Source organism: Hippoglossus hippoglossus, chromosome 9 (genome assembly GCF_009819705.1).
Source record: "Hippoglossus hippoglossus isolate fHipHip1 chromosome 9, fHipHip1.pri, whole genome shotgun sequence".
Classification (NCBI taxonomy): domain Eukaryota; kingdom Metazoa; phylum Chordata; class Actinopteri; order Pleuronectiformes; family Pleuronectidae; genus Hippoglossus; species Hippoglossus hippoglossus.
This window is the reverse complement of record NC_047159.1, coordinates 3,899,659-3,922,238: the sequence shown is the minus strand read 5'-3', so window position 1 is coordinate 3,922,238 and position 22,580 is coordinate 3,899,659. Positions and strand designations below refer to the sequence as shown.

General features: G+C 45.5%; 1 protein-coding gene across 2 annotated transcripts in view; it reads right to left on the bottom strand.

Annotated features, from left to right (window-relative positions):
* kremen1 (kringle containing transmembrane protein 1) overlaps positions 1 to 22,580 on the bottom strand; it is a 54,740-nt gene that overhangs the window by 6,481 nt on the left and 25,679 nt on the right. For both annotated transcript variants that reach the window (XM_034596413.1, XM_034596414.1), the window contains exons 3-6: positions 19,313 to 19,404; positions 3,296 to 3,420; positions 1,267 to 1,420; positions 598 to 930 (exon numbers count right to left, since the gene is read on the bottom strand). In XM_034596413.1, coding sequence (XP_034452304.1) covers positions 598 to 930; positions 1,267 to 1,420; positions 3,296 to 3,420; positions 19,313 to 19,404 — 704 coding nt within the window. The remainder of the gene's footprint in view (positions 1 to 597; positions 931 to 1,266; positions 1,421 to 3,295; positions 3,421 to 19,312; positions 19,405 to 22,580) is intronic.

Genomic DNA, 22,580 nt, shown 5'->3' with positions numbered 1-22,580 from the left:
GAACGCACCTTAAGACACATTAAGGACACACAGACACAGATAGAGGATTTGGACTGTGTGAACCATAGCGTCATAAATCCTGCCTCCTCCGTGCTAATGATCATTTTATGTCGTTCGTATAACCCTGATGTTTGTTGAAGTGTTTCAAGTTTAGTTTTAAGTAGTTATTTGACCTCCATACTGCAGCTCCACCCCCGATCGCTACCGTGCAGACTCTGGCTCCAAATGCACAAGATGGCAGCGTCTTAGTTTCATCTCAGTGAGAGGAAGTCATTATTTTTGTGTTGATTTATTTGTGTCTGACCACCACATCCAGATTCAGTATATTTTGTTTGTTTGTTCAAATGGCTCCGCTCTCTCTCCCTTTCCTCACGCCAACACACTCCAACATCTGGACACATCTGTACAATCTGACTGGATAAAACAACATCACGTGATCTTAGCCAATAGAAATGATGTACGTGATTATTTGTATATTGAGCCGGGAAGTGAGATCTGATCACAAGTGGATTTCATGACATACAAACTTAAAGCTGGATCTCTGAGGACGGATGTTAATACCAAGTAGGAACAGGACCATAGACGCTGAATTCCTACCTTGGTAAAGCAGAGCGAAGCCGTGGGCCTGGTTGGTGCGGTCTGAGTAGAAGTAGAGTACGACGAAGTCGCCCGTGACGTTCACCAGCTCCCGTGGCGGGCTGCGCCAGTCAAAGCGCGCCAGCACCCGGTTGGTGTAGCCGTCCAGTAGCTCCACCATGTCCGTCTGATCAGAAATGTCAAAGAAGGTGAAGTTGAAGAGGATGGCGGACGATCCGGGAACCTGGATGGTCCAGTAGCAGACGCGGCCGGCCCCGTACATGTCGGGGAAGTCGGGGGAGTAGATCACTCCGGATGGATCGGAGTAGTTTCCACCGCAGGCGCCGACTCGGGCTGGAAGGAACAAGAAGAAAGAGAAGAATCGATCATTTCAATCCAAGCAGATGATCTCGACTCAAACTAAGACTAAAATGTTTGTTTTTCTTTGACTAGACAAGATTAAATAAGAAATAAAGTTTATGTTTATTTGAGGAAATAACAAAAACACCAAGAGCACAAAGGGTTATTACCACAGATACATACATTTTTATGAAAGTGCATTTTAATATTACTTTTAATTACTTCAAATGTTATTTTGTCTGTATTTTTCAGAATTCATCAAACTTTATGTAACATCATGGCACAGTTGTGAAGAGGTCGTGGATTCAGTGACAACGGGTCAACACTCACTATCGAAGATGATGACCCAGCCGTCGCCGCCGCAGGGCTGGGTGTGGTCGCCGAAGCAAACGTGGTTACACTCCATGCTCGGCGACTCGCCTTGGGCGGGCAGGTCCCCCTCGTTGCCACAGAAACAGGCATATCCGGACTCCATGCCGGCGAGCTGCAAAACAGGAGTCATGCAAATCAACACATCAGCAATAAAAAAACAAACTCGGGGTAATTCTACCCATAATGCCTTTCATTATAAATCCATTGGACACTGATGCCAGAAAGCGAAACAAAGAGCGACTGAGGGAACATGTTCAAAAATATCTCAAATTACTACTTTCTCCTTAAAATCACACAAGATTACACAGCAACTTTGCATTTAATTGAAACATAGATTAAAATAAAAAAGTTGGATAGTTTTATAGAAACTTTCTCATGTGAGCTTCGTGTGACGTTGTGTTAACACTTCGCTTCTGCCCTTTTTTGAAATGAAACGAAAAAGTGTCCCCATCGCTTCGTCTCTGATTTCACGATGTCGTATAATCTGAAACCCACAATCAAGGTGTCGAGAAGAAACCTCCCAACGAGAGCACCTATCTCCAACTGTCACATCGCAGCGGTTAGTGAAGTGTTCCTGAACGCGGCAAAAGCAGGAATGTGAAACGTCCCAAAAACCCAAATACCCTTCACACGTCTTGACCTCGTCTCCACTGGCTGCTTGTTCTCAAAAGACCTATTGTCCTGCATTGCAAAGGACACCATTGTCCCTTTTTCAGGCCCTAAACGAATCCACACAAGCGAAGGTAGTGCATCACTTCCCACTCTGCGTCTCATGGAACAGGAATCCACGCCGCCCCCCCCCCCCCCCGCCCTCGTCCGGATGCATCAGGCTACGTCCTTGTTGCATTATTCCATCTGATGAATCAACGCGTGAGAACGGAGACGTGACACAGTCTGAAGAACTGCTGTGTCACTCGTCAGACGTGCTCTTTGTCGGACAGTCACACGGGATCCGCTCTTTCAATGACGCGTCACATCTGCTTTACGGACAGTGGCGGTCCAGGGGGGCGGGCGGGCGATGCCGCCACCTCCTGAAACATCTGCTGAAGTGAGAGAGAGGGGCGGGGGGGGCGGGGGGGGGGGGGGGGGGGGGGGGGGGGGGGGGGGGGGGGGGGGGGGGGTGTCAGTGCCTGTCAATGCAGACGGAGCTGAACCCGGACCCAAAATGAACACCTGGCTCTGTCTATAGCCTGGAACAATGGCGTTCCAGATACTGAGATGAGAGGAACGCAATCAGAGAGGAGGCGTCCATTAGGGCTCATAACCGCTCATTTCCAGCTGTCAGCCCTGATTGTCGTGATGATTCATCATCCGCCGGTTGGTGTGAAACAAGACGTTTGATGGCTGAATAAAGAATAAACTGCTGTTGGCAACATGGTGATAATTGTCAGGAAGCCGCTCGTAAATGCAGATGATTTACATAAATTCAGTCGAGCGCTGCAGGAGCCTGTTTTCGGAATGAGGCGGGCGATTTACAGGACATTTATTCATCGAGTGAGAGGAGACGTTTGAGGACATACGAGTCTTCATCCCTGTCCAGTTTATTCAGAAACTCCGTGGAGCGATGGGACAAGGGCCCAAAAAAACAACTAATTACATTTTGGCGCTGATTTGGACAATGGGGCGGATCCAGAAATTAGTATTTCACTTTATCATTGTGACATTTTTGGACATTTTCAAATATTTCCCATGGGTAGTGATATATTTGGGGGACGGACATTTGCCAGATTCAAATAAAAATCTGGATCTACCGGATGTAATTGTGGCGCAATTTTCCATAATGGATATTTCATAGTGTGCATTGTTTTATTGACTTAACTATAAGGTTTTATTGAATTTAAAGGCGTATGTGATCTACTAGGTGCCTATTTTCCAGGTGAATATTTCCTCCTACAGAAACTGCTTTAATTTGACTTATAACATATTACTAAACATCTCATGGATCACAAGTTTCCCTTTGTTTTATGCATTTTTCCACTTCTCCTACCTTGTATCTCTGCTTCCTACAGAAGCTGATGCAGTTCTGGATGGTGAGCTTGTTGGAGGTCTCGCTGGTGCCCGACAGGGTGGGCGGGTCGCCGCTGTCTTTGAAGCAGCCCAAGTTCCCAGGCACTAGAGATAAGAGATAAGAGGAGGATTAAAAACAGAAATCAGTTACACAACTCCGATGCAATCTGTATCACACGCCGGCTATTAAGAGTTTCCTCGACAAATATAAAGGGCTATTTTCTTTTTTTCCATTTCAGTTGTGCTTCCCCCGCTGGATCCTCTCCAGAGATCAGTCCCGACGGCTGTTGGGAGTTTGAGGACAATATTTCTTTATGTCCCGGCTTCCTCTCGGATGTTCATGTTTTATTATCATGTTTCTGCTTCGGGGATGTGCCCCCGAAGACCAATCAATGCTGACACACTCTGCAAATATTCAGCTCTGGGTTTGAATATTTTTGGCCTGAATTTCCAGCAGGCAAGCCAACAATATGGCCTCGGAAGAAAAGAGAGGAGGAGGAGGAGGAAGGGGAGGAGGAGGGGGAGGAGGAGGAGAGGGGGTGAAGGGGACAGAGATGCTGGAATCTAGAAAATGTTCGATGTCAGACGTGAGAGAAAGTTGCATCAGATTTAGTGATTTCTACATGTGTGACTGTTTGTGGTGCTGAAGGAGACATGTCCTGCTTTTTAGTGTTTCTTTCCTCCAGAGTGTTATTTAGGTTTTCTTTGCACGTTCAAGTTAAAAAGCCCAAAGTCTGTTACAGCCCCTAACAAAGACCAATCACAACAGAGTGGACGAGCGGACCAATCAGAGCAGTCTGGGCTTTAACAGGAAGGAGAACCTTTTCAAGTAATAGGACAAATTAAAGTTATAAACCAGTGTATCAGTATGATGTGTGTCCTTTAATGCACTTTCAATTTGAACAACAGGGACATTAAAGCATGAGAGCATTATCCATCCATCCATCCATCCATCCATCCATCCATCCACACGCAGACACGGGAAGAACATGCAAACTCTACACCACTGCACCACTGCACCACCGTGCCGCCCATGAGTGCAGTAGTAAAACTAAATTCGACAACATGTTTTGGACTGCTACCCAAAACTTTGGTCACATTTTCACGGGAGGATACAAAGTACACATCTCACACACTCTGGGTTCTGGCCGTTGTTGCTGCCTCTCACTGACACACTCGGGGATGCGTGACACAAATAGGCCGACAACCACCGACGGATCCCAGACCAGACAGACAGACAGACAGACAGACAGACAGACAGACAGACGGCAGATTGGATGTTGACACATTTCCAGATCACAGTCGAGTCAGACATCCCACCTCCATTAATCCGCTGTGGACTCAGCAGATACGATGCAATCTTTCAAAGCCCAGCGCAGTGAATTAAAAAACATCAACACACTCCAGGGCCTTTAAAGTCAGCGTAATAGCTGAGGAGGTGCCAACAAAGCCTCCAACAGTCCACATCCCACTTGGGATTTGTTGCTCGCTGCGATTCAAACAGACTCACTCTTCTTTTAAAAGTAATTTTCAGCGCATGTATGAAAAACTTTACCCCCCCCAAAAGGTTTTCAGTGTATTGGGAGCTGCTGTCTTCCAACCAGGGGGTACTAAGGATAAAAGAGAGAGAGAGAGGGACAAGACGAGGGACAAGACGAGAGTCAAGACTGCGTCCAAAACTGTGGTCAGTGCTGCCTCGACACACAACTGATGAAAAAATGAAAAGCATGTGCTTTTACAAAATGTTCTTGTTCCGTATCATCTGTTTCCAAATTCAATTGCGGATTTAAATTAAGTACAAACCCTGGTTAATAAGAAGTGTGATTGATGCTTCCTGTTTTAGATCAAATCCCTTGCGGGCCAAAACCAGAGCGACTGGAAACGTCTCTGATCCAGAACAGTACAGTAATAAAAAAGATGGAGACTTTGCACGAGAGTTTGTGTTGAGTCATTTTGCTCAATAACAAAATGCAAATGCTGAAAGAGGAGAGGAAGCATGTGTTATTTGCACAAGTTTGATATCACACAGGAGGACGTCTTGTCTATTTGTGTGTAACCACAGTGTCTTGTTCTGTGGAGGCTGCAGAGTCTGACAAGCAGCTCGCAGACTGTGGAGCCGTTTGTCCCCCGACTCTGTGGAACAACTCTGTCCTAGAACTCAAAGTCTCCGGAGCTGCTCGGCTGCTGTGCCACTTCTTCTCTGACGTTTGAATGTTGAAAGCCGCTCGCTTGTCTGATGACAGCGAGTTGAACAACTGGCACCCGGTTGTTTGCAGGAGACAAAACGAAAACACGGTCGTGTCAAACATGTCGTGGTTTCAATTCTGAGCTTCTGCCGGTACTTTGCAAAAGAGAAAAAAAAAAGAGACGTGGATAGAAATTTGAATATTTATAACGTTGCTGTGGAGGAGCGTCACTCAGAACCAGATGAACTGCAGTAACCCTGCTGAAGACCACACATCGTCCCAGTGCTGCCAGTGTTTACATGGTGCCTGGCGTGAACGCTCCTTTACATGTACAGCAGATGCCTCAGATTCTTTCTGTTTATGTCAAAGTGAGGCACAGAGACTTTCGGTGGGGGGGTGGGGGGGAGTGTGACATGTTTAAGATTCCGCACAAATTGTTGTACACAAGAGACGTCCGCCACAGATGAAGAGAGGGAGGGAGGGAGGGAGAGAGAGAGAGAGAGAGAGAGAGGGAGGGAGAGAGAGAGAGGGAGGGAGAGAGAGGGTTCGCTCGCAGTGCTTCACCCATGTTTGCTGATTGTATAAAGTTTTTGGCTGCAGCCGTGATTCGCTGCCATGCAGAACTGCGTTTGTCAGATGACTCAACGCGAAGTCGTGGCGTTCGTACCTTCAGCCCCAAAGTCTCCTCGTGAAACCACGTTTAAATCCACTACAACCACATTTTTTCGTTTTTTAAATCGGCACCAAATTAGCTGATTTGTTTCATCTAGATCCACGAATTATTGTCTGATCCAGAAAAATCACACAATGTTAAAGAAATTTTAAAAATAAAATTACGGGATCCTTCCACTGAATTTCCCGGTGATCTGTTTAGAAGTTTCTGCTCCAACATGACTTTAATAAGAATGTTCAAGGTGTTTCATATTTTCAAGGTGAGTCAGAACTGCTGCAACAGCATTCAGTTTTTAATCCATTGCTTAAATCCACACTTGATTAATCCCAGTGATGTTTGTGGGAGCAGAGAGGAGCAGAGAGATAAACACCTGGTTGGGAACCAGCAACCGCCCCCTGAGCAAGGCAGCCAGGTTCACTGAAGCTGGAGAAAATGCTCCTGCGGGGCTCAGCAGCCAGATTAAAGGCAGCACTGCTCTTTTGTCACTTTGCTTTGACAGGAAGATTGCAGACTACAGTCAGTTTATCTGTCTTTGTCCTCTCCTCGTCCCAGAGGCTGTGAGGGACTGGAGAGCAGCAGGTGGTGGGATCATATCTCTCAGATCATCAGAGGTTTGGGTGGAAACAGAGACAGAGAAGGCGTCACTGCAATGCAGCTTCTCTGCATTTACAGGATTTATCCAAAAAAAAGCAGAAAACTGCCTGAGCCTTGTTCCTTTAAAACATCTGCTCTGCAGGTGCCACAAGTGCAAATATCTCTGTGTACAATAAAAGAAAAACACACACACGCACACAAACTCATTCAAAAACACTTCAAAGCTGATGGTGGAATTTAGACTTTACAAGCCAGAGGGGAGAAATGAAGGAAACACAAGGTGCATAAATTCTCCAGTCGGCCCAGACCAGACTCCTGAAAACCTCGGGAGATCACAGCAGGAGGAGGGGACTCCCACCAAGTCTACGACAAGAAGAGCCAAACACGGCTCGACCGCAGACTCATCACAACCTGGCAGAGATGAGAGGAGCAGCGAGGAAGCCTTCCCACAATGCAACGGGCCCTGCCGACAGGAGACGGCACGCGAGACAACAAAGTGCACGGGTGTCTGTTGAGCAGGGAACAGGAGACACCTCTGTGGACGCAGCAGACACAACAGCAACGCCGACCCACAGCACATCAGTGAGGAAGAGACAGAGGAGAACACAGCGCAGAGCAAACAACATCAAACATGTGCAGCAGGTTTTGGCAGCGAGAGCATGAAAGTAGGCTGATGAGGTGGGGGGGGGGGGGGGGGGGGGGGCAGCCATGTTATTAAGAAAACATAATTACAGTTAAAAATTCCTCCGACATCTGGAGGCAGAGGAGCGAGAGAAAAAAAAACCCCTGAGCAGACTCAGGAAAGATGGAGTTAGAGAAGTGTTGTTGTTTTTATTGTTGCCGCTCTTTTCAAAAATAGATTTACTCTCCAGTCTCCGCTCGCCCCCCCCCCCCCCCCCCGCCGGAGAGAAGAGGGAGTAAAGGCTCAGCTCTTGACTGATTTTCTTAAAACGTGGGAGACAAACAGACATAATGACGGATTTAAAACCCATTTTTTTAATTTGTAGGGAAACGATTTCACAGACTTGAAATCTCACAGAACAAACAAACAAGTGAACAAGGGGTGAAAACATAACCTCCTTCGTGGGCGTAACTAAAAAAGAAACCAAGAAATCAAGGGTTGTATAAAAAGTTCAATGAAAAAGTTTCTAATTGCCGTCGTTTAGAAAATGGTCATGAGCGGATTCTTGCAAAGGTCGAGTTAGTTTATGTAAATCATCTTAATTTGGAAAACCAACAAACAGATGGGAGGAAAATCTAAACTCCTTGACGGATTTTATTTCATTTTGAATTCATCATCACAGGATAAATAATTCCCGTCATGTGATTTTGTTCGGTTCAGCAGCTCGGGTCGTTCTCACAGTGAGAAAACACTAAATGGACAATGGTCGAAATCTGGACGTGGGAATAAGAAAGGTCAGTTTAAATGGGGCTGAGTGACGGCGCCCACAGATCACACACATGACGTCATCCCTGTGTAGGTGATGGCGTGGGGGGGGGGGGGGGGGGGGGGGGGGGGTCCTCTGTGATGAATGAAGTCATTGTGAAAGTTGTGACTCTGCTCTGGAATAACTTCTCCTTTCATCCAGGTTTCGTTTCTTGCATCAGATTATTTTACATTTGAGCAACATCTGCTCATTTGTTTGTCTTTATACACGATGATCAATTTAAATCAGAGAAGTAAAAATTATTAGAATTTGTTTTGATTGACAGAAAAATTTACCAAATGAATAGTGATGAATTATTTTTGGGGATATTTAATCAAATAAAATACTAATAATTTGCAAAATGTTGCTTCTCAAGGATACAATGGCTTTGTTCTCTATGAGAGACAGTAAACTGAATATATTTGGCTGTTTTGATCGGTAATTTTACAAACAAAACAATTAATTAAGAATAGCTGAACGTGGATCAGTTGCTGTTGTAGCTGCTGTTGATTTATAAACAAAAACACATTTCAACCATCAGGACCCTCAGGTCTGGGACGGGTCTACTTCCTGGACCCGGAGTCAGAACTAAAACCTGGAGAAGCAGCGTGTTCACTCATCTCCTCATTTCTGACGCTGTCACATTTACTCTGTTATTACCTCTTTACCTGTTTTCACTCCTTCCCATTTGCTTGTTGGTTTGTTTGGTTGTAAGCAAGATTACACAAAAACAAAAGAACAGCTCTCCACGAAACTTGGCGGAGGGATGTGGTACGGATCAGGGAAGAACTCATTCAATTTTGTTTGAGATCCAACAATTACTTTTCTATTTCTTCAACATTTCTGAATAACTCCTGCAGCTTGCTGAAAGAAATGCGGCACATTTACGGGACAGATATTGTGATTCAATCGACTGCTGCACCTTGGCAGAGGTTTTGAGTAACTCTTTTTAATTTCTTTCTAAAAGCTCTTTTTGTATCGTCTTATCTTGCTTTTACAATTTGTCGTGATGCCTTTTATATTTGACACAGAGCACTTTAAATTGCCTTGTTGTTGAAGTGTGTTCCACAGATAAACTCCAGACAGCGTCCAGACAGCTGAGCGGCTCCACATGAGGCAGAGTGAACACTTGAAGATGTTTTGCAATGGACTGAGACGCAACTTCAGCATTAAACCTATTCCTCCCTCGTCCCACAGATTCATGGATCTGTTCCAAAACGCTGTTACCCAGCTACAGGTCGTCAGCTCCCTCCAGTTCTCTGTGTGTTTTTGTCTTGTATCACATGATTTGTCTTCTGACAGCGAAGTGAGCGCACAAACATCGAACTGTTTTTCTTTTCACACCTCATTGACCCTGAAATGCTTTTTCTCGACACTCAGTTTTCCACTGATTATTTTTCCTGCATTGAGTTCGGGCGTCTCGGAGATTCAGGTTCATCATTCATCGCCGAAGAGAAAGTAAACGGCCTCCACAGACCTGGAAATCTCTGATAAGCATCTCTGGTAAACAGGGCGTGTGAAAAAAGAAAATCCACAGGAATGTTTTTTTTCCAGAGGCATAAAAAAAAAAACCCAGAGTCCTTTACATTCACGGATCCTTTACAGCAGCGCGGCCGCTTCATTAACATCCAATTACACTGCAACCAGACACAAAGGAACTGGTTCGAGCTCCCACATGACAGAAAGTATGTGGAAGCCGCCAGGTCACAGGAGGAGAGGCAGGATTGTTAAAGCACATTCCTCCGGTTGCTAAAAGCCGGGATTCATGTAATTTAAAACACAGGTATGTTGAACCAGCCCATTAATGCACCACCAGCTGAATCTGACACACACACACACACACACACACACACACACACACACACACACACACACACACACACACACACACACACACACACACACACACACACACACACACACACACACACACACACACACACACACACACACACACACACACACACACACACACACACACACACCTACCTCCTGGAACACGCACAGCCTTCCCAGGAATTTGAAATACAACAAAGCGAGGAAACAACACTTATTACGCTCTGTGATTTCTTTTTTTTTTTCTTTCTTTCTCTCCCTGCTTTCATTCCTCGCTCTGGCTCCCTCTCATTGGGCCCCGGCCCCATGTATTACTCCTTTTGTAGTACAGTATACGCAATACATAAACAAATACAGCTGCTGCGTCTCATCAGGCCTGTGATTAGCCTCGTCGCCTGCACCGCAGCTTGTGAGAACACAGGAGACACTGAGGAAGAGTCACTAACACCCCCCCACACACAGTATTTTATTTGTTGGGGAGGTTCGGGAATCACCATGATGTGTTTCTGTTGGTTTAGGCTTTGCTTTTTCTACGGGGATCATAAATTTCTCCAAAGCCAGTAAATGGGAACAGCTACAGTGAGACAATGCAGGATTTATTATTGGACAGAATGAGAGACGGATTTGTATCTAACAGACTGACTTTGCTAGTGGGACGTTCGACACACACTTCTGGGCAGAGTGTGCGTGTCTCTGTGTGTGTGTGTGTGTGTGTGTGTGTGTGTGTGTGTGTGTGTGTGTGTGTGTGTGTGAGGGTGTGTGTGTGTGATGCACCAAGATTGAGATGGAGGAGATCAATGCTGCAGCCCTGGGCCCTGGGAGAGTGACTAACCATCTAATTAGAGGGAAGAGTGAGGAGTCGGAGCTTTAAATGAATAATTAGTGCCTTCTCAAAGACCGGGCTCAACAATGCAGGGGCCAGATGAAAAATGGCCGCCGCACCGCATCACTCTGCCTCCCCCCTGACAAACCAAATGAGGAGTCGCTGATATCAGGAGCGGCGGCGGCGGCGAGATGGAAAGCGGTAGATAAGCACGGTGGGCGCACGTCCATTTATCATCGTTCACTTTCAAGGAGATCGACCTCTCCCTGGTTATCTGGACGCCGATACCTGTCCCCAGGAATGTGCAGGAAAAAGTTCACCACACAGAGAGAATGTAAATAGTAAATAGACTGTTTTTATAATGTGCTTCTTCCAGTCTTATCGACCTCTTAACACTACAAGTCACATTCACACGCAGTCATGCAGCCGTTCTATATGCAGCGCTTTTTAAATTACACACAAACAACGAATTATATGAACCCGTGGAAATGTTTTAATCTTGAATGTGGCGTTTAACGAGTTTTTCTTTATTGTCTCACACACGCTGTGCAGCCAGGGTAATTTAGGGTTCAGTGCCGAATGCAGACTGGGTTCAAGGGATTCGAACCACCAAACGTCTTGGTAGCGGACGGAGAGGAAACCCACGCAGACACAGGGAGAAAATCCAAACTCCAAAAAGAGAGAGACCCAGATCGAACCTTAGTTGCATAGATGGGAACTGGAAAGTGAAAGTGCACCATGGGACCACTGGTATATAAAAGCTTTGCTGATGCAGTGTTGCCACAAGACAGAGTAAAAATAGAAAGTTAGAGAAAAGGTATTATTCCAGACAGTGAAACAAGAAGACGCACTAATGGCCCCTTGAAGCTGTTTCAGCCAATTATACCTCAACTATATGAAAGTAAAGACGACTATAAACCGACTCCTGATTATTTTCTCAGCATCTAATCAGTCCATGAATTAAATATGTAACGTTTATGCAAAAAAAGAAAAAAAAGTCGTTTAACGATGAAGCTTCGGGGGGAATTATTTATGTCCTATTTCAATTTAGTGGCAGATTAGATAATTACATTCTGCATCTTGTTTGTACAGTCAACGATTTGGTTTGAGGGACGAACGAGACGACGACTAATGGAGCCGTCGAGTCAGAAATCTGAGAGAATTATCTTTATATATTATCCAGAGGGGAACAAAGACGTGACCAGTGAATCTGTGACACTTAGATTTAGTTCTAGTGTGGAAATATCAACCTGCATGTTACCATGACAGCTTTATCTACCTCAGCTGGAATTTGTCTTTAGCACCTGTTTAGTAAATGTATTATTATTATTGTGGACATATAGACTGTAAATAAAGGTGGGACGACATGACAGCGCCATAAAAGTGATCGCCCCCTGGTGGCTGGCTGCAGTGTAGGTCATAAACCACACCTCCTCCGTGGAAGTTGATGGGACATGGACCAAACTAAAAAGTAGAAATACACGTTAATTCATTTTTTCTAGGTAGTTCTTATCATAATGATGTAAATTCAAGTGTTTCTGATAAGTTTGGTTTCAATTAAATATTTGATGCAATGAAAAAGCAGTGAAACATCATGATTGACAGCTGGGACTGACTCGTGATTGGTTTGGCAGGATCTTGTTACCACGGTTTCACACCACGATCACGACTCTGAGTCCTAACGACGTGAAAAGAAGGCGGCGACCGTATCCAGGATATTCTGGCATGAGCTCTGTGGATCGTCCATCTTTATACACAGGCTGTAATGTTAGCGTCACATTGTGAACGTCTGGCTCTCACAGCCAGAGCCTCTAGCAGGGCTGCAGACTCTCTGCTCTTACTCTCCAATTAAATGTCATATTGATTATGCTAATACATTTAGATCAAATTTGGCTGAACATGAGCAAAGCACACACACACACACACACACACACACACACACACACACACACACACACACACACACACACACACACACACACACACACACAGACACACGATGTGAGCTCGGACTACACAACCTGAACAGGATCCAGTGATAAACCAGTATTATTGCACCTGAGCAGAGCCCTGCAGGTCTGCGAGCCCTCGCTCCTGAGCGCTAAATTGGTTGACCCGCTATTCATCTCCTCCTTTACCGCGAGAGAACCGCCACACAATGGCCGTCTACTTTGTTCTCATTAGCAAACATTCTACACAACCAGCTCGCCTCGTAATCAATACCTTTAATTCCCTAATGGGCCTGGCTGATTTAACCCCGGCCATGTTGAGCGAGGGAAGGAGCCAGACAGAGAGAGAGAGGGAGGGAGGGCGGCGGAGAGATTAAATGCACCTGATGTCCCCTGGCGAGCTTTTTGTGTGCGGCTCTGTGCGCTCCAGTTTCTGTCTGAGAGTTTCCTCGGCGCACTGCACTCAGGTATTTCACCTGAGGGCAGAGCTGAGGGAGGTCAGAGGTCAGGGTAAGATAACATTGAGTGTGCTCAAAGCTCCCCCCACCCTCTTCACCAGGTGATGACGGATCTAATGTTGTGTTAAGGGGGAAAATCCACAATTATCCACCGTGCACTTAAAATGTTCCCTAGATCTGTTGTGACTGATCTAAATATCTCTGTCTCCTGATTTGCTTTTAAAAATCTTCCTTCCCTCCAGTTTATTGATGGTTAACAAACTTCATCCCCACGACGAGGCGGCTCTTTGATTGTTGGGTTTCGCTGGATCATCTTTTTTAAACTTTCTTTTCCACTCTCGGAACAGACAGAAAACAATAAGGAAGACGAGACGATCAAAACACTCGATTCGGTTTCTACACATCTTCAAAATATTCCTTCTTTTTCTCCAGTTTATCGTCAGTGAACAAGTCGAATGTCAGCATTAAAGTTTACTTCATCCCCAAGAGGAGGCCAGCGGCGAGGAGAAAAACTATCTCTCCTAAATCTACTCACACAGCACTTGTGGTGATTCCTTTACTTTAAAGGGAGGCTGGTTTATTCCCATGAAAAATGTATGATGAGTAATTTTGTTTGTTTTTATTTTTATTTACAAGCCTGAGGCCGTGGGGGACAGTGGTTGCGTGGGGGGGTGCACGTACATGCACGTTGGTTTTGCTGGATCATCTGTTTCAAAAATCTTTTACTTTCTTTTTCCAAAGCAAAATGTGACCGGGCCTAAATTCTCATAAGCAGCTTTGAGCCATTGAGACATTTTCCGGAGGAGCTGTATGTGAGAAGACAAATGTTCGGGTCAGTCGATATTTTCTGAAATTTTTCGAGGAAAACGTCCAGAAGATGTCAGAGTGAGCACATCTGCACGTCTGACCCGGACAATCTCCTGCGGTGTTCCTCACATGTTTAAGACGAACTCCAGACCCAAGTTTCTGTAAATTTCACGTCGAGTTTATGCTTAAAAAACAGCCACAGTTTTAACCTACAGCACAGATTCCACTTAACAGAAGTAAGAGATGAGCTCACTTCACAAAAATGTCCTCTTTCTGAAAGTGTAAATCTTTTTTTTTTTACACAGGAACAAACACACGTCTCCACTCAGCGGTGCCTGAACCTGCCTCGGTATAATGGTAGGAAGGGTGGGTTGTGGTGAAAGCTGGTACAAGACCACCTAGGGGAAAACTTCTGCCTCGGAATTAAAAAGACGGAGTGAGAGAAGTACAGCAACGACCTGAACCTGAAAGTATCCGAGGTTCAGGAAACAGCCACCAGGCCGAAGCGCTCCAGTCGTGTTCCACTCATCTCGGCTTCTTGCTCGTTTTGACTCCCGCTTGTTTTCGTCTCTGACGTTCGTTCGACCGTTTGACTTTTCCTGCCTGTCGTAAAAAAAAAAAATCTTCAAAGATGTTTCTCTGTCTGATCCACATTTATGATATTTTCCTTCACAGCACTATAATTTAAAGTGTGAGGTGTGTGTGTGTGTGTGTGTTATAATTATTGACTGGATCAGTCGGCTGGAACAGGTCCAATCTCTTTAACTTTACGAGCATCATAAATCAATATTCTTACACGTGATGGTGAATTCACCTGGTTCTGATCTCACTGACTCAGTTTATTATATTTGATGTATTTTCTCATCTGCAGCACTTTCACTCTCATATTTCTGCCCTGATGCTGTGGGATGTTCAAACTGCTTTCGCCCTCAATTCTTATTTTCTCTACTCTGGTTTGAAAGGTGCTTTATTGATCAAGTTTATGATTCATTTTTGCTGCTGAACTGTCTAATCTCGATTCGCTCGGAGACATTTCACTACAAAAATCAAGATTTCCACCTCATTGTAACACCCGAGATGAAGCCAGGGCTTGTACAACTTGTATTCGAGCAAATAAAAATGGAAATATACAGCAACCGAAACAAAAAGGTTCATTATAAAAACATTTATGTGAAGCCTTGTTAAGTTCTGACCGATTGGAAAGTTCAGTTTCGTCCCCCAAAAGGTTGAGCACAGCTCGGAGTCACTGGGGAGGACCGCTCCATAAATCACTCTTAATGAAGACGCAATCTCATCACTGCATTTTTCCCCCTTAGTGTTCAGTAATAACAGCCGGGATCAAACACATACAGTAATTGCTTTGTTTTTATGTGCTTGAGGTGCGGCGGCTCGCTCGGCTGCCAGATGCTTGTGGCCGTGGTGTTTCATGGTGACAGACGGGGGGTTAATCAAACATTCCCTCAATAGCTCAAAAAGATTAAAGTACAACCTGCTGTGAGTGCGGCAGCCGAGCCGTACATCAAGTGGGTTAATTAGTCAGGTGTAAACACACTGACAGCTCCATAACAAGAAATATCCAAATATCACTGACGGGGAATTCTGGCCTCAGGATAATGACGCTCATTATCCGAGAAGTATTGTCAGCAATGATAACAATGTGTGACATAAACAGATAGAAAAAAATGTACAGTCAACAGGTTATATAATGAGGATGTTGTCAAAGTCACAAGTTGGAGCTTTGTTAGTTTAGAAAAGAAATTGGCAATAAAAACTAAGAACAAATCCTTGACATTGACATTTTGGGAGGGTTGAAAACGTATAAATGAATAACTACTGGTGGACCCCGTTCTAAACCTGGCTCGACTTTTAACTGTGGTGCACTCTGGTCCAAACTTAAGTTACGTAACGAGGCCGACTTTACAAAAGTACACAAGTTGGTTTTAATTAACTAATCCTTCAATCATCCTTTGAGTGATATGTATATTGTACGTTTGCATTTTTTCTAAAAGTCACTGCACCGAAACACGTTAAATAAACCGGACGCAGTGGCACAACGGGTTTTTCTTGGTTTTATCCTGTTGAGAGATGAGCTTCCAACAGGCAGATCAAGGTCTTGGCAAACGCTCGGCAGACTTCACCCTGACAGCTTCACTCTGTGTCAATCGAATTCAGCCGGGGTAAATGCATGGCAACACACGGGAGCCACAACAAAACACAACGTACTGTTCCAGTGGGGAACACCCTGCATGAGGAAGCTATGAACATTATTCATTATGAATCATATTTGCTGAAGATGCCAGAATAAAAAAAAAAAAGTAGGCACAAAGTAGAGTTGTGCTACAATTTGTGAGATTTTATTACCACTTAACTGAGTCATTTTCAAATCACATGAATGAACTTTCAGCCTGAGTTCGTCTTAATCTGGACTCGGACCACTTTCAAAACGTAAAGGATTTGGAAATCAGGTTGCATCACAAATAGAAGCAGAATCTTCACAGATATTCTGCTTTATAATCGTATAAATCTTATAAACACGCACTCACTGCCAAACAAAGATTATTGCTCTAAAGGCAGCAATGCACAATGTGTTCAGGGGGGAAAAAAGATTTCGACCCTGGTCTCTGCAGTTTTCTCTGCAGCAACATTACGAGTACAGAGAACAAACTTTTAACTTTCCACCCTTGACATTTATTGATGTTGAAGTTGTAAGGGGGGAAATGGAGATTTCCCGAAAATGTTAGATTTCTGGCTGATCTGCTTCACAGGAAACCGACCTTCAATAAATCACAGCCCATAGTGACAAGCCGGTGCTTCGCTGAGCGTTTAGTGGCCTGGGAATGAGACGGGCCTCCAAACCAGTGTCATTGTTGCAGGACACAGATGGAAATGTCAATTTGTCCAGTGGACGATGTGCCTTGACAGCGCCTTCTTGAAATGTTTGGATAATTCCACCACATGATAACTGCTGCCACCGGGGATTACTAAGATCCACAAATGTTGTGAGCTACCCTATAATCGGAATAGTCCGAGTATGTGTTTCTGGGCTCATGTGACCTGCGTGACCGTGTGCGCTCCACCAGGGTGTGTCACCCTCACCGGGGTGGCATGACCCGAGATGACAGGGAGCCCAGCTGGATAACAGGCCGACGGTTGGCCGGCTCCAGGTGCCGCAGCCAGCGGCCACCAACCACCAGCCACTCCACATCAAACGTAAGCAAAGAAGTAGACAAAACGAAAGCACAGACAAAACAAAAGCCAGACGAAATGAAAACAAAGACCACTGTTGCCCTTTCTCTGTTACACCACAGTGTTTTCCAGCTCTCTGCTGCCAGCAGCACTAACACAGAGATCAGTACCTTCTCACTTGGGAGCTGAGGCTTTCGGATGCAGCGTGTTGAGAGCAGGCAGCGCCAGAAGGTAAGGCACCACGTGGCGATTGTGGTTTCACAATAGATGAGACAGAGCGTTTGTGTCTGAGAGCTCCGTGGTTTCCCTGCAGGGAGAAACCGTCTCTGCTGAACAGGCATGTTTTCATGACGCTGGCTCGCAGCAGAGCCTCGTCTCCTTTCCTTACGTTACATTGCTTTGAATAACTTTTAATTCACCAACAGAAAAGGGAAACGCTCGTGTAAGACAGCATCTGATACGGGCGCTCAGCCGTTGGAAATGGGCCACATGTCACCAGGATGCGTTACACGCTGTGAGGTACTGGATCCCAGACAAAAACAAGGCTGCACCAGCACATGGCAAACCCTGGAACAAAAGCTGGCCTGATTTCCACCAAAGATAAGAGACAAACCCTGCGACCGTGTGGACCGCACTCCTCTTTCCTCCCAGACCACAAAGATTCAGGATGTTGGGCTATAGACCCACTGAGATAAATGGACATTGGTCTGAAATAGGTCACTCAAAAGTCTAATGGGATGCAAACAACCTCCTATACACAATCATTCGCACACATGCACAAAAATACCATAATACCCTGCCCCTGCACACATGGCTGTGCAGCCAACAGGCATTATTAGTTGGGTTAATGGATACTGAGCCTTTCAAACAGCAGGCTTTGAGAAAGCACGCTACCCAGACAGGATAATGGGGGGGGGGCTGCTGGAGGGCCTGGGAGGATCCTGAGACCTGGTGGTACCTACTGCAGCGACAAAAAAATTACAACAACTCATTACTTCGCCCTTCCACTCTTCGGATAACGACGGTCCAGCAGTTTTACGTCAAGTTCAGACACATGCTGCGATTTATCTTTCAGGTCTTTGGGTTCAGCTCCAGGAGAAATCCTACAACACGTTGGATATTAAGTAACGCAAAGGTCAGACACTGGGATGGAAGTGTTCGGAAAGGAAATAGAAAAGAGCTCAGATAAAGAGAAAACAGAGAAATCAAATAAAAACAGAGTATGAGGTAGACTCAGTAAGAAATGGGAAATGTAAATCATGACTGAGGAGGCAAGTGAGATATTTATCTTCATTAAATAGATTATATTGAGGTCTGCTTTGCCAAATTTCATCTTTCATATTTTTAATAAAGTCTTTTACTTCATAAATGTCTGCAATATAAATTCTGACGTAATCTGGAATCAAGCACAAATTTAAAAAATGTGGGGGAAAAAAGTATTAAAGTAATTAAAATTAAATATCTAACACAGGAACACTGTGAAAGACACACACAAAATGTCCCAGAACCCAAAACGTCCATCAGTTACTGGACATGGGAATAAAAGTCGTCCACAAACAGGTCGATGTGTTTAATCACTCACATCAAGAAGCGAGTCAAAACAAGCTGCTTAGCCGACGGAGAACTTTATTAACACACACACACACACACACACACACACACACACACACACACGTACACAGAGGCCGTGATTGACAGCTCGCATTAAAGCGAGGGCAGGCCCGGGCACGGCGGGAGGAGGGCTGATGGGAGGCAATTAGAGGCATTTCTCAGATGGTAATAGCTGTGTACAAGTCATACAGTAAAAGCTATTCATAGCAGACGAGCAGAGGAGCATTGCAATGAAAATGACGTCCGTGTGCCCGTGATATGGCCCCAAGGGCATGGAAGGGCAGAGCAGACGGAGGGAGAGAGGGAGAGAGAGAGAGAGAGAGAGAGAGAGAGAGAGAGAGAGAGAGAGAGAGAGAGAGAGAGAGAGAGAGAGACAGAGAGAGAGAGAGAGAGAGAGAGAGAGAGAGAGAGAGACAGAATGATGAAGGAGCGGCAGCGATTTCTTACTCTGGCATGAGGGGATGTCACAATATCTCCAGTAGATGCTGTCCTCGTTGTCGGCGATGTAGCACCATGGCTGAACGTCCCCGTCGGGATTTCTGAAAAACATGGAGGGTGTAAAGGTTAGGTTTCAAAAACGAGCAGAAAGAACCAAACCCGGAGGTTAAGTTGGGTTTTTCTATTTCAGTGCAGGAGAACAAGAACGGCCATTCGCCTGATTTGTCTTATTGTGGATGTCGTTCTTCGAGGTGTGTTGAGGAGGTGACGCAGGTTAACACAAGGTGCAGAAAGGGCTGACGCCAGGGATATGAGGGTAAAAGAATCATCCCCTGAAACCCCCGCTGTCGAGAGCTGAATACTCAATAACGTTTCAGAGGGAGATTATCTCGGCCGTGTCAATCATTCCCAGTACGCCCCCCCCCCGTCGGCGCTTGTTGGTTTAGCTTCTTCCTCTGCGGCTCCGAAGGCTTGACCGTGCACGTCAGGCAAGGGCCAGACCGACGGCTCTTTGATGGGTGGAGGTCAGGGGGTGGGGTGGGGGGGGCTTTTTGTTCTGGGCCAGACATAAACCTGAAGAAAAGGGTGCGTGTGACGGGGGCAGAGCTTTTGTCCGAGGCCGCTTCTGAACCTCATCAAGGCCCTTTTAACCCGACGTGAGTCTGACAGGCCCCTCGTCGTGTTTTCTCTTTTCAGTTTCACTCATGAAAAAGCGATAAAGAGCCGGATCGAAGACGGAAAACACCCTCAGATCTTCGTCCAGGCTCAAAATCCTCCAGGGTGCAGCTTTTTTGTAAATCACGACCATAATGGGAACTTTAAAATTGCTGATAAATTAAATGGAGCTTTTCCAGACAGGAGTCATAAAGGTGCCGTTTCAGCTCTTTACGCTCCGTTTCGGGATTACATGTGAACTGTAAAAACAAACTCCCTGTTGACTCTGAAAGACGTCTAAGATGACACAGCTATTTTCTCTTTTTTTTCACTGTAATTGCCAGAGACCTTTTCTCTTCTCTTCTGACACACCTCATTGTAGCATCTTGAAATCGCCCCACGGCGCTGCGCTATCCAGTTTCGCCCCTTTGTGCGCAAAGTTGTGAAGGGCGTTTCCATTTCTTTTCTTCTCCTATCAAAAAACACTATCCAGAGTTTCCTCCTCTCTTTTCACACTGAGAATGAGGTATTGACAAAGATGTCGCTGTAAAGCTTTTTTTTTTTTCTGGGTTGAACTCGAGTTTAACTGCCTTAAAGCTTTTCACTCTCGGTAGCTGACAAACAGTTACTGGACTCGCCTTTTTTTTTTTTTTACAGCCCAGTCAGGGGGGGGGGGTGAATGAGCGAAGAAAGAGCTTATCTAGACACATTTGTTTTTATCCTCTATTCTATCCTCCCGCTGTCAAACCAACCACAAGGTTCTCTCAACCTGAAATCCTCCCATGTTCAACAAGGGCCTTGTTTTTCTGAAGGTCTCAACACCGTATCATGAGCCCGGATCTGTTTGTGGCTCCACCCAGATCGGGGGGGGGGGGGGCAGACACCTGTTTGTTTGGCCCCAGGCTAAGACTGAAATAGTTGAAAAGCTCAAAAAACTGGGTCCAACGATCAAAAGATTGGATAATGTGGCCTTTCTCGATTTCGCTCTCCCCTTCTCCCTTTTCAGGCCTGTCAACGTGTAATAGCCCCATTTGAAACAAGACTCCAGAGAAGTCATCTATAGCCACTTATGTAATTTACGGCACTTTCTTAATCACCCCCTAAGGAGGCCGACGTGAATTACAACCATCAGGGTAGAAGAAAAATTGTCTGCAGACCCCTCATCCTGTGTCTCACCCACCGGGGTCTTTGATCAGTAAATGATGTGGTGAGCCCCTCCGAGCTTTCTGCAAAACCCCCACTCCCCAAGTATTGTTTAATCCCCCCCCTCCCCCCCTGTCTCTCTCTCTTCTCACACACAGACACACTAACACCTGCACACACCCTTTTAGCAAAAGCATGTGAACATCATCCACAGGGCAGAGTTGAACAGGTCACATGACTGAGAAACATCAACAGTCGTGCCGCAGGTAACTGTGCGTGTGTGTGTGTGTGCGTGTGTGTGTGTGTGTGTGTGTGTGTGTGTGTGTGTGTGTGTGTGTGTGTGTGTGTGTGTGTGTGTGTGTGTGTGTGTGTGTGTGTGTTTGTTAAGCGTTGGCGGAACAGAAGTTGGAAAGCAGACAACCTCAGACTAGCTTGGGTGGCACAGTGCAGATAAGAGCAGAACTTGTTAAAGAGAAATCCATTCGTTTAACCCGGCAGCACAGAGAAAAACATATATATATTTATATATATGTATATATATGTATTTACATGTACATGTGTGTGTACATGCTTGTGCGTAAATTGTGTGTTTGTTTAGGAGGTGGGGGGGGGGGGGTTGTATTCCCATCGATGTGCGTCAGAGAAGAAGCGCCTGTTGGAACACTCCCATACCCAGAGGTAGATCTCTGGAGATGTTTGGACACTTAATTGGCACAATTAGTCTGATTGACTCATTGTGCTCACAGTGAGCCACACACTTCGGTACACAGCCAATTTATAACCACATTGCATTTTTTGCCTCTCAGGTTCTGTGCTGCTGCATTTGCTCACATCTGAACACTGACAAAAACAGCTGTTCTTGGCTGGTGGCTGTTCAAAAGGTTTCCTTTAATAACCCTTTTCCATGTACCTTGATAAGTTAATTTATGATCCTCTTTAAAATGCCTGGCACTGTGAAACTACATATAAATCCCCTCAAAATCCTTTACATCAAACCATGTGAGCGAATGCCGGGAAGAACATGCTTTCAGTTATTCTTTACGTGAGATTGAAGACTGCTTTTGTTTAGTTCACAAATTGTAAGTGACAATAACGTAACTACACCAGTAGGAGGGAGCAGTGCACTAATCTGCGTCTGGTCTGCCGGAAAGAAGAAGAAGATTTAGTGTGTACGAGCAAATCATGTGGAAAAACGTTGTTTGCAAACGAAGCTGCTGCCCCAGCGTGGCGGTGGCAGTGTGGACAGCACGGCGGCGTTGCAGAATAAGAGGCGTGTAAAGCCTCAATTACCCTCGCTCGCGGACACGCACAGGCACAGCTGTGGACACCACGGATGCGTAGTTCTTCTTATTATACCCGTTCCTACTCAGTCTGCTGCGGCCGTGTGGAGTTGGTGCCCCTGCAGCATTGTGCTGCGGTGACAACAAATTGGAGGGTGCACGGACGTCTGCACGGAGCCGCACATTCACCCTGTGATGAG